We start from the raw sequence: 12,926 nt of genomic DNA, 5'->3' as shown, positions 1-12,926 counted from the left end.
CGTTTTGAAGAGCAGGGAGAAACACAGGGGAATATAATTATTTTTTTAACCATATCATGGAGACTGTGGCACTTTTTAAATTGTTCTACGCAGCTTCCTTTGTATTTCTGTAGCACTCTTTCTGTTGAGAGATGACTGCAGGAGAAGGTCAAGTTAGGACAGTAACAGTCTAACAGGCATGTTTCTGCTAAGCCTTTCTCGATTGCAACCACTGCTTTGAATGACTTAGGTGTGTGCTCTTCTTTTCCCCTACAGTTGGTCATGGGCAGAGCGAGGGTGATCGTATGGTTGTCTCAGATTTCCACGTCTTCGTCAGGGACAGCTTGCAGCACATTGATCTCATGAAGAAAGAGCACCCCGAGCTGCCCATTCTCATTCTGGGGCACTCCATGGTAAGCACTATCCCCCGTCCCTCCCGGCAGTACCCAGGACACGTCGCAGCATGGTGGTTCTCTTGTGGATGGCAGGAGATTACTCAGCCCACAGCAGGAAAAGCAAACTACAAGCAACCTTCCCTTCCACTTCATTCACTGACTGAGTTGCCAGCGTGCCGTACCCCATGAGATCTGTCTTGAGTATAGTCAGTACTTAACTTTTCTACCTGGATCATGGCCCTAATTAGTGTCATTTGCAACAATGGGTCTATTTTTAAATAGGACCGTTCATTGACACCAGGTGCATGGTAAGTCCCATCACCTCCCTCAGCATTGGGCTTCTGCTTTCATTTTAAGCCCTGCAAAGCTTTGTGAGTGGCCAGGGGATGAAGCATGAAAATACCCTGTAGCCTCATTCTGTTAAACAACCTAACAGGAAAATGTACCAGGGATTAGGGCTGCAAAAACAAAGGCACTGATTTGGTGAACAGATCTGAAGTCTGATTCTGACAGCATGGGCCAAATCCCTTCATTCAAGCTAGCAATATTCCCAGTGATGTCATTGATCTGCTCTCCCTGCCTTCCCAGAGGAGACGAAAATGAATAAGTACTTTGGGATTCAGGCCATGCTCAGATAAACAAGTGTTCTTGCATAAGAAGGCATGGCATGCTCCGAAGTGCTCGCTGCGCTCCAAAGCCGCTGTAACAAGGAGCTAATTTCCCAGTGAGGTCTTTGAGATGCTTCTCACTGCCGCTCCATTTAACAAGCCCCTGGTTCTCCGGCAGCGTGGAAGTTCACCAAATATTTCCCTTGGCAACTAATCCTCTGCAAACTTTCCTGAGAAAGCCAGCCGGGTCCCTTCTGTCCCCCGCCCCTCACACCAGCAGCCACTGTCCTCATGCAGGAGGGCTCAGCCTGGCTGGCCTTCAGCTCAAAACCAGGCCTTGGGCACAGCGCTGTAGGCTGGAGGGGCTGGGGACACCGAAGAGAAGAATATTTAACTTCCACTAATTAGTGAAGGTTTTCGCATGCCAGGTGGCAGCATTGCTGTTGCCCAGGTTACCGGTGCCACGAGCACGGAGCCAGCCCGGCTTCACGGCGTCTTCCCAATGCAGCACCGGTCTGTCACACTGAAAGAGCCTCAACGTATTTTTCAAGTCATAGAATCATAGAATGGTTTGGGTTGGAAAGGGCCTTAAAGATCATCTAGTTCCAATCCCCCTGCCATGGGCTGGGACACCTCCCACTAGACCATGTTGCTCAAAGCCCCACCTGAACATTTTCTTCTTAGTCCTTTCAACTGAGGAGGACACAAAGCATCCTAGGGAGCTGACAGACATTGCATGGACCATCAAGTTTAGTGGGATGTGAGGGTTTACAGCATCAGAGAAGAAACTAGGTCTCTTCTCCCTCAACAAAACCCAGCCACTTCTAGTGACCCTGCTCCTCCAGCCTACCTCGCTGACCACACTGCGCTCTCACTGGGGCAGAAATAATTTGCTTGTTTGGACTAAAACCCTTCCAGTAACAGGATTGCTATATAAATGGGATGTTGACACCTGTATTAAGCTCTGAGCTGTTATTTTGCGTTGCAGGGAGGAGCCATCTCCATTCTGACGGTTAGTGAGAGACCCAGCGAGTTTTCAGGCATGCTGTTAATCTCTCCTTTAGTGGTAGCCAGCCCAGAAGTTGCCACTCCCATCAAGGTAAGAGCAAACCCGTGTTGCATCTAGTCACCTCGCTCTTCCTCCGAGTGAAATGCGTTAATGCTCTAGCTTTAAAATGCAAAACCCCACTGAGATCTGTACCACCTGGATGCCGGTCAATACTTCTAAGTGCCTCCCCCACAGTCCCACCTACTTTTCAGAGGGAAGTGAATCCCGAACTCATCCAGAAAAACTTATTTGAATGAGAGTCAGAGAACGATGCTACCTCGGGAGGTGGGAGCAGACTGTGCTTTCTTCACCACACCCTGCTGCAGCCCACACAGTGCCGTCCTTTCCCTTCCTCTCCTACAGTTTTCTTCCTGACTCATACAGAGTCTGGTTTAGTTGCAACACAGGCTGTTGGCTAAGTCAGGCCAGGGTTATTTTTGGTGTTTGGGGGATGACCAATTTCTAAACAAAACTAGAGCTCTTGAGTCCCAGGAATCCTTCATGAGCCTCAAAGGAGGCTTTCAGCTAAAGCATCACTTCCCCAGCAGCATCCCATTTGGCTTGGTACCGAGGCTGATTCTTGTCCAGACCACCTCCTTCAGTTTGCATTTTGGCTTTACCTCCCCGCTCCATTCCCATCTCCCTTCCAGACCTATTTCTGATCCAAATTTGCACCGCCCGCTCTGTCCTTCCCCAGGGAGGCTCTGCAAGGCAACTGACCCTCAGATCTCCCCTCCTTTCTGGATTTTTAAAAGAATAAACAAGAATCCTAAAAGAAGCTGGAAGCAAAGAGAAGGACCAGCAAATTCATCAGGAATGACAGGTCATCTCATTCTCGCAGGACTCATTCCTTTATCCTTTCTTCCTAGAGTCTTCTCCTAGGGCTAGCTTGTTTTAATCTACTTCTAAGCTATTTCTGCTGGCTTTTTTTCTTCTAAGAGAAAGGAAACAGATTGCCTCAGCTTTCAGTATAATCCTCTCGCACTTTCTGCTGTAACCAAAGCCATCTACTGACCCCACAGATCATTACAAGCACCAAAGGGTGCTTTTTAATCACCTCACTCTTCCACTGAAGGAAACGTGTTAAGACCTCTAGCCTTAAAATGCAAAACCCTGCTGAGATCTGCGCCACCTGGATGGCAGTCAATATTTCCCCTCTAAGTGCCTCCGCCACAGTCCACCTGCTTGTCAGAGGGGAAGGGAATTCTGACATCGTCCAGTCCAGGAAAACTTTTTTAAATAGGAGTCAGTGCACCAAAGAGTGCTTTTAGGAGGCTGGTAGCTGATTCTTCACAGGTGAGGATATACCTGACTTGGCATAAGCACCAGTGCCCCTGGTTTTTCTCACTTTGGAAAAAGAAAAATAAATATTAAGAGAAAGTATAGGGTCTGAATCTGAGGGACATTGTTATCCACCTGTTTCTAGTCGAGTCAAGGAAAATATAGAAAGATTTTCCTTCTTCTAGAGCTATACATTTTGCCAGATGCTAAACTCTTTCTGAAATAAGGACTTACCAGTTCTATGGGAACTAGTATACTGTAATCTGGTTTCTTGCAGATCTGTAGCAGATTGTTGCTTTATTTCGGTGTAGGAAATCCTAATCTCTAACTGCAGTATTTTGGAGGTGTTTAAATGGTCACTTTCCTAGAGAGTCTCTCACACGCAGCAATACAAGTGCACAGTGAGTTTATTTTTCTTTCAAATCTATTGTTGCATCTCAAAACTGATAAAAAATTAATTATTCCTGAAATATCTCTGCTCTGTGAAATTTAGTTGAAAGCAGTCCTGGAGTTGAAAAGGTATTTTCAAGAGGAAGGACTGAAAACAGGCAGAGTATTCCTGTGTAAACCACGTTTTCCCATTAAACTGAGCTGAAAACCCTTGTGTGCTTTTTTTTCCCCTGAGAGCCAAAAAACATTTCAGTGGTGTTTGTGCCTCTGAGGCGTAAAGGCTTTGGTTTTCCCTTGGAACTGGTACAACTTCTCGGCCCTGGGCCATTTCCCAAGGACCACTGCCTTCATCCCTTTGCTGGGGAAGTTTCCAGCTGAGCAGGAATTTACCTTGGCCTAAACAAACCAGGGTTCAAAGCAGCAATAGCAGTGGGCCAGATAACACACAGGGTCCTTCAGCCCGGGTTAGAAATACCTTCCCTCGCTGCCGAACCAGCCCTGGCAGCAGCAGAAACGCGCGTGTTTGCAGACGACGCGCAGGAAAATCAAATTCTGCTCTTTGCAGAAACACAATTTCATCAATACCCTATAAATCCCGTGTCCTGATAGCAGCATCGACCTACTTGTTAAATTACACTTCCAGTCAAGAGGCAATGTTCAGCCATCTGTTTCAATCTTAGTTCTGAGATCTCTCTTATAGAGAGGGAAGGGCTGGATGTGAACACTGTTAGTGTTTCACACACCTGCGGTGGCTTTGAGCAGCTCTAATAACCACTGCTCTGTAGTGCCGTCCTCAGCCCAACCAGTAATATCCCCATCATTGTATTACCCTTTCCTCATCATTTGGGAGCTATTCTCTCAAGAACTGACATTGCCACTTCGAACCAACAGGGAGATAAACTTTCATGTATCAAATATAGCCCACAGTTCAACAACACAGCTTTTAATTAAAGTCAGGCATGTCACAAACTATCACAGTGCTCGCAAAATCAGTGAAGGCCCAGGAGAACCTTCTGAATTTTTGATTATAACATAAAACATTTTTCTGGCTATGATCTTGCCTCCAAGAATCATCAAAATTACATCTGAATTTTGAGGGCATTGGAGGGAATGGAGCATTTCCTGCAGCTCCTTAAAGGGTGGTGGCAGAGTCTTTTCACAATCGGGCCTATAGACCAAGGTTAGTTCTGCCTGTGCCTAAATAAGAGTTTCTGTGCACACAGGGAGAATGTGTGCGTAAGTACATCTGACATGTCTATGTACAGGGCCTGGCGCTTCTCTTGTAGAGCTGAACACCAGAAATGACTTCTCTGGTATCACCAACCCAGGATGGTACGTGCTGTTGTTCTTGTGGTCAGAAGCCAGCCCTATCCCTGTGGCAGTCTAGCAGAAAGCCTAGGGCAATTGCACTTACTTCTAAGTTAAATACCTCAGCGAAGTGTCCAAAGTTACGTGGCGTATACCTGGGTCATTGTAAGTGGTTTCAGAGAAGCAAACCCGTTACAGCGTTGTCAGCGCAGGGTCCATAACCTCGCCTAGGATTCATAAAGGTGCATTCCCCAAATCATCACTGCCTGGAGTTAACACAAAACAAAGAAATCCCCATTCTTAATTGTTTGCATCATAAGCTCATAGTTGCATTGGTGTGGATATGTTATTTTACTGGTCTAACTCCAGAGAGCTCAGTAGAAATTAATTTTGCTGACACAATGTCATAGCCAGTGAAGGGCTCAATATACTGGTTGGCAGAGACACCGGTTCCTGGCCATTTCCACCCCAAGGTACACACATGTTCTCAAGCCTGCTGTGTGTCTTTACCACTTTTCACTCCTGAATGACTTTGACTTCAACCTTGTGTTATTCCTTTAATACCACCATTACTCTGTCATGTATCATCTGTGATCTGAAATGTCAGGGAGTGCTTCAGAAGTGATTCTATACCAGCAGAAAGAGAGAACATCGGTGACAGCCTACCTGCAAGTGTTAGCAGTGAACATGAAAGGGCCATGAAACAGCCCAACAAACACTAATTGCGTATTTTGTGACTTAAGTGGTGATCATTTAATTAAAGACAGCTATCAAAGATCAGAGCAGAAGCCTGGTATCAACGTGCTTGTAGTGCTATTGAAATGAAAGATGTTACCCTTTCTTCTACCAGTGGTTTCGAGCCTGGGCTGCTGAATGCTTTTGTGTTTCGTTCCCAGGAGACAAGTGAGCAATGGATTTCCTCAGCCAATGCATGCACATTTTGCTGTTGTTTATTTACAGGTTCCCTGGAGAATACGCTTATCAAAAGGAGTGCAGCCTAGGCAAATCGCACCAAACATCAACTATGCACTGCAGCCTGAAACCAGAGCTGTGGCAGCAAGGAAGGGGCAGTAAAACAGCAAAACCCAGCCCTTCTAAAGGCTGGAAATGGCTTTTTCCTATCAAAGTGTTTAACTGAGGCTTTTTTAGAAATTAACTTGAGAATGAGAAAAAGGCAAAGTACAATGAAGCTGTGATAATGCTTGTGGACGGACAGCTGACAGCATTTCAGACTAGCACACCCACTCCCTGGTCCCAGGAGCAGTTTAACCACTTTCTCTTTAAGAGAAATGCTTTAAATATAGGACAGATCTTTCTTCAGTGTCAGTTGGCATTTCTCAAGGATTTGGCCCTCTCTGTTATCTCTCTTGCTCTAACTAGCTCTGTAACTGCTTGCTTTCCTCTCCCACAGGTTTTTGCAGCGAAAGTGCTCAACTTCGTTCTCCCAAACCTGTCACTGGGATCGATAGATCCAAACGCAATTTCCCGGAACAAGAAGGAGGTGAGAACCTTAATGCAATTTAAAGTCACTGCATAGTCATATCTCATCCCAGTCCTGCCATTTCTCCTTTTGTTTTAAAAAAAAGCGTTTTGCTAAATCACGAGGGCAAGATCTATGCTGGTGTAAAAAGGTGAAACAGCTCTGAAGTCAGTGGAATGAACTTTACACAAAGCAGAAAACTCAGTTCAACGTGGGAAATCAGCTGTTCTTCCCGCCGGTACGCCCTGCACCCACAGCCACTCTGGACACAAGACGCCCCAGAGATCTGTGCTATGGTTGTGGTGGGAAGCACACAGGAAGGGTGTTTGTCTCTGCTGCACCACCACGGCTCATTGCAGCGGCAAAAACCCGCTCATACAGGTTGCAAACACACTGCTAAAGTCAAGTTTTCCAACCCTGTCTTTTGCAGTGAAACCAAGCAAAACTCTACAGTGCCAGAGATTTGTTTTCCTGCTCACAAACCAGGATCACATTGTGCCGGATCAAACAGAGGAAAAGAGCGTGCTTGCCCCAAAGACCTACAAGGTCTCCCGGATTACACACTGGGTCTGCTACAGCCTTTCCAAACAAGCGATGTATTCGTGTTGTGCCTGAGAATAATACTTTAAACGAGCTGCAATTGAAGCAGCCGCTGTAACAACCCAATTCCAGCTCCACCACCAAGACTGTACATGTTCCAGGGTGACATTTTTGTAGTGTCATCACAGCTTGGGACTCTTCTCCCATTCATACCCACTTGTGGTAATAACTATCGCAGCCTGTTCATGCCATCTGTGGCAAAACCAGATGTCATTGCCTCGGATTCAGCCTCGTCATATCCCACCTCCTTGACTCACCCATTCAGTAAACTGGAAAGCAAAGAGTCTCCCGCAATAGCCACAAGGTGTTCAGGGCTGTTTCTTGGCTCTGCCAAAGAGGTTTTTGGTCAAACAGCTTTCAGTTCTCTTATCTGTGAGCAGAGCATATCGTTTCACTGGGCTGACGGCAGAAAGATTCGAGGAGCTGAGAAAAGGAAGACAAAGTAGATTCTAGGAAACTGTCAGGACGAGCACGGAGCAAGTTCATCTGCATCCACTGATGCACCATATGACATATGTTCTTAAGTACCATATGAGGCTGCACAAAATACTTACTTGGGAAGAAGGCTGATTCCAGTCAAGCTATAGAAACCTGTCCTTAATTACATTCAGCTGCCATAACTTGTTGCGTATAATTCAGAGAAAAGGTTTAAATTAGAGAACTAATTCACTAAAATCACATGGAGGAAAGTTTTCCCTTCTGCATTTGTATTTAGAGGATAAAAGCAATCAGTGCTCTGGAGGAGGGGAGGAATTTGAGAGTGTTACCCCCTACCTGAAGAGTGACCATGGCTGGGACGCAGGGTCTTTGCCTGCTTCTGCGCTGATTTGTTGTGTGGCACTTGAACTCCATGCCGCAGGTGGTCCTTAAGGGTAGCAGTTTTAAATACACTTCCGATAGCTGGATCCTGTGCTGGAAGATGCTGGTGCTGCACTAAATAGCTTTACAGGAGAAAAGTGACAATGTGGGGACATCCCAACTAATTATGCATTTAGAAGAGTGTCAGTGAGCTCCCTTAATTTGGTGCACGATATTGACTAAATGTTTCCATGTAGGCTGTTGGGCTGATGTTAGGAATCACCACAGCAACCACTGGACATAGTGTATAATAAATGCTGTTCTGTAGTCTTTCTACACAAATATTTGCTGCTGCTCCCTCTGCTCTATGATGCTCCAAGTCTCAAGAGTGTTGAGTATTGTTTTTCCTCTGCTCTTTCCCTTTCCTTGAAGCAAGAGGAAGCCTTTTGCAGTGGATAAAGATGTAGGTCTGCTTCATTAGAGTCTGCTTATAATGGAGTAGTCATCAAAATGAGACAAGAAGCCCCTTCTTGCTGTGCTGCCTGCACACCTGCAAGTGAACACACAGCTGACATAGCAGCTGTGGATTGCAATGTAAAGCGCTTTCCCAACCATCTTCAAACACCAGGATTTGAGGCCCCAGGCACTCACTGAAGACAGCACAGCATCTCGGTCCTCTGGCTGCCTCTAACACACACTCCACCCTCCTTTTGGACTCAAGACGCGCAGCTTCAAAGCACACAATGTGCTGGAAACATCCATTATTTATATGTTAAACATATTCTTCTGCCAGACCAACTTTCTATTCTCTAGAAATATTCTTGGGACATCATCCAAGAATTTCCTGATGAGTTTGTGTTCCCAGCAGGCTGTCCTCGGGGTGTAGGGACTGAAACACAGGATGGTATGGTGATGTTTGTTTGATCTGCTTGCTATATCAGATGCAAGAGACACAAAAGAGAGCAAGGAGCAACCTTAAAAACCCAGTCCTGTTATTCCAAGGAGGAATAACATCACAGGGGTGGGCACCCCTTTACCCCATTAATCTTTGTTAGCTGCCATTGATTCAGTGGAACAGTCCCCCTGACTTTAGTCTTGCGACTGCAGAGTCCACATAGGATGAGGCTGTAATTACCTTAAAATGATTTTATTGCTCTGCAAAATGCAAAGGGGATATACAGACCTCTAAGCAGGGGAATGTAATGCAGCAGGAGCCCTGATGGTTGCTTCTGTCTTAGAATTACATAAAGAGAAAAAAGAGCTGTTGTGATGGACCCTGCAGAGCCTTTGGTGGACCATGGCTGGAAGCGGTTGCAGGCTCTCCTCGGGACACCCTCACTTGCTTGTCCCACACTCCCAGAGCTCGGTGTGCCAACAGGAGCTCTGGGCTTGCAGGGTTTGGAGTTTATAGCTTGCAGAATATAAAGCCCATTCCCTATCTTTCCCCAGCGAGCTGCTGCTTTGCCCTCGCCCCATGCGCTGAACATTAACTCTAACAAGGATTCCTGTTCATCGACCGGGAACAGGATCCATCCCCCACAGTCCTGATCGATCTGGGTTAAAACTGGGTTATTATTTTTTTATCCTCCCATCATCTATACAGAAATATTTGTTGGATGCTCAGTAGCTAAAAAATCCCTGTTCTTTCAGAAAAGAACAAGAGAAAGAAAGAAACCCACTAGGTCATTCTCTTTGCATTTATGTGGCTGCGGAGGGGGCCAGCTCACATGAATTCATCAACATTGTTTTACTCCATGGGAAAGGAACTTCTGCCAATCTATCTGCCCACCCCTCCTGATTCGCCCCCTGCAAAGTCCCTCATTTGTTGCCTTTGATTAAAAAAAATCCTAAAAAATAAAAAGAAACGCCTCCCAAAGCTGTGTTGCTTTAACGCATAGATCCAGACAAGCAACTCCCAGATTAGGCTGAAGCCAGTTGCTAAGTAGCCAGTGCAACACGGTGGTTTTGCTCAAAATGCTGATGAAAAATCAACATGTTTGGCTGCAGATATCAGGGTACACCCAGCTGTCAATGGCAGAGCTAGCCAAAGTAGAGGTGGCTGGTGTTTTGGAAACCAAAGCTGAACTTTTTCCATGAGCACGTTCACGAGATGATGCTTCTTTCTAAACACAGGCAGCTTCTTGCTCTTTTGAGGCGCTTTGTAGAGCAAGGAAGGCATGGCAGGCAGGCAGGCTGAGCAGTGTAGGGGATGCAGGACACAGGTGGAGGTTTCTGCACCAACAAGCTGGTCGGGAGAAGTCTCTGCAGGAGAGTCTGCGCAGAGCCAGGAGGATCACATGCGTTTAGCAGGAGCGGAGAATGCTCAGCACGTCTTAAGAGTGGATCCTTTTACCCTAACCACAATTTCATCTTTGCAGTGGCCTCTTATAGAGTTTTCTAAACCCTCAGAGTGCACGGACTCTTGCTTCTTTGAAAGGGAGATACTAGACCTAAGACCCTGTGGTGAGATACTGCTGTGTTTGTCTTCCTGCCAAAAACTACCCCTCACTTCAGAGTAGCCATAATCTTGCACAGAGGCCAAAACACAATAATGGCCTTAATCAAATACTGGAAATGTTGCTGGATCCAAGGGTCCCTAAAAGAGCGCTACAATAACTTGAATTTCTTTGGTCCAACTCCAGCACAAGTTAGAGTGGCTCTACAGCTCTCATCCCCTTGACCACTGTCAGCACTGTGGGCTGGGACTGATGGGTGTCAGCCCCTAACAGTCTCAAACTCCCACCCATTCCCTCCCTTTGCTGCATTTGGAGATAGGGACCAGCAGCTCAAGCAGCAGGAGATGGTGGGGACTGGAAGCAAGAAGGTGATGGGGAAAGATTCGGGTGCTGCCAGCTCCATTTCCCATGCTTTGTGCCCCAACACATTTGAGACAATGAGGAGAGAAACTGGCTTTACGCCCTCTGGCAAATTAATCCCCCCCAGATGGGAAAGCCCCACCACATAGCGTCCTTCTGCCACTCTGATAATCTCATCTCACAGGGAGATGAACACAGAATCCATCTCAAAGTCTTTCCGGCTTCTTGGTGAGGACCAAGCAGGCCATGCTGCCCTGCTACAGTGCATGCCTGTGCCTACACCTACAGAGCTACATGTCCCTGGGGTGATCTTGTGGGTCACCTCCTACTAGTGGTCCCCTCAGGGCAGGCATGTGCAGCAGCAAGAGGGCCTCAAGTTTCTGCAAAGCGAGGGACAATTTGAACAGACCCCACTGCCTGTGAGGAGAGCAGGAGACTGTTGGTGGTTAACCTATAAATAACCATCATTTCTATAAACATCTGCCAGGGCTGGGAGAAACTGGAGGCTGTGCCAGAGACCAACCCATAATCAAAGCATTCTGGCAAATATTGAGATGGCAGTGGCTGTGTGGGCCGTCTCCATGTACAGTATACAAATATTTACTGTAGATTTGCCTGCTGCAGTAACTACTCGTTCCTAGCAACTTTCCGCACCAGCTCTTGTACATTTTTATCCTCTCACAGTACGGCTGAGCAAGTTGTTGATTTTTTTTTTTTTTTTTTTTTTTTGCCTGCCACCTAATGCCGTCATCTGCTGCCTTGTCTGTGCACACTTTGCACCCGGAGAGGACCCCTCAGCGTAAGAGTGCTTTGCAGTCAGGTGTGTCACTTGTCTGTAGGTGTAGGTCATGGTCTTCATCTCCAGAGAGGGAAGGTGAAAGAGAACATCTGAGCCCTCGGCAGAGAGGATAAGGACCCGGGGCACATCAGCTTTCAAGTAACGCAGTCTGAAGAACACTCTGCAGGAGAGATGACACCTTTGACTGACAGAAAGACACGGCAGAGCAGAAAAATGCAGGCAGGTTCTCCCATGGGAACAGTCCTTGTCCAGCACTGGTTGTTTACTGCAGAAAGAGCTTTGGCTTGAATATTTTCTAGTGGCGTAAGAGAGAAACACACAGCAGGGAGCAAGCCAGGTTGTGTGAGCCGTTCTGGGTAGCCACGGTAAAGATCTGGACCTTGACTCTGATGGCAAGATGTCCTGACAGAGTAGGAAATGACCGTGCAAGCCAAGGGAAGAGACTCCTCACTGCCAGGCTGACCTGCTTTGTCTTTTCTGCATGAAATATTGCTAACCTTAAATTACCTCTCTCTCCCTGCCAGATGGAATCTTACACATCTGATCCCCTGGTCTACCATGGTGGCATGAAGGTCTCCTTTGTCATCCAGCTGATGAATGCCATTGCCAGAATCGAGCGAGCTCTGCCCAAGCTGACTTTGCCCATCCTGGTGCTACACGGCTCTTCCGACAAGCTCTGTGATATCAAAGGGTCCTATTTACTGATGGACACAGTGCAGAGCCAGGACAAAACGCTCAAGGTCATTTTGCTTTCTTGATTTTTGGAGTATTATCCTGTCAGCGTTGGCCTAAGCATGAGTGACTCTGAGGGGTAGGGAGCCTGCTGAGCTCTGGAGAGCTGGAGGCAAAGCAGGGCTGATGCATTGGCAAGACAAAGCACTTTACAGCCCCTTTGACCAGGAGGTATCCCTCCCGAAGCACAGTGTGGTGGCCTTTCACCAGCTACAGCTGGGCTGTGGGCAAGACCTGACCCAGGGGTGGTTGTGTACCTAGTAGGTCTCTTGGACATGAAGCAACTTGGCGTAGAAGTAGAGCAAGGCTCATAAGCAAGTAAAGTGCTGACCCCAAAAGCTCTCCTGAACTGTGTGAGCACCAACCTTACCTCATGCCCCAGCGCGTAAAGGTGCAGACGGGCCTTTCCAAAGCAGCGCACAACAAAAGCCACTTCACATCTGCTCATTTCAAGAGAGCCACAGCTGATTAACCAATTGTTAGCACATGAATGAGCCTGAAAGAGAGACAGGGAGACCAAGGGAAAGCTTTTGTCATTGGAAAAATAACTGGATAGTCTGGGCATAAAAGGAGTAAAATTGCACAAGGCATGATGGGAACATCCCCCATTGTCCTTTAAACTCCAAGGGCATGATAAGTATTTCCTCCTTCTTAGTGGGACAAGCAGCAAGAAATGCATGGGGTTGGGACAT

At 46.8% G+C, this 12,926-nt stretch overlaps 1 protein-coding gene across 4 annotated transcripts in view; it reads left to right on the top strand.

The window, feature by feature from the left end:
- Positions 1 to 12,926, top strand: part of MGLL (monoglyceride lipase) — a 70,969-nt gene that overhangs the window by 53,980 nt on the left and 4,063 nt on the right. For 2 of the 4 annotated variants that reach the window (XM_074152898.1, XM_074152899.1), the window contains exons 4-7: positions 256 to 392; positions 1,971 to 2,081; positions 6,421 to 6,510; positions 12,027 to 12,242. In XM_074152898.1, the coding sequence (XP_074008999.1) occupies positions 256 to 392; positions 1,971 to 2,081; positions 6,421 to 6,510; positions 12,027 to 12,242 (554 nt within the window). Of the gene's footprint in view, positions 1 to 255; positions 393 to 1,970; positions 2,082 to 6,351; positions 6,511 to 12,026; positions 12,243 to 12,926 lie in introns of all 4 variants that reach the window. The other 2 variants (XM_074152897.1, XM_074152900.1) reach the window with 2 other exon arrangements.

Source organism: Numenius arquata, chromosome 8 (genome assembly GCF_964106895.1).
Source record: "Numenius arquata chromosome 8, bNumArq3.hap1.1, whole genome shotgun sequence".
Taxonomy (NCBI): Eukaryota; Metazoa; Chordata; class Aves; order Charadriiformes; family Scolopacidae; genus Numenius; species Numenius arquata.
This window is presented reverse-complemented; position numbering and strand designations above follow the sequence as displayed.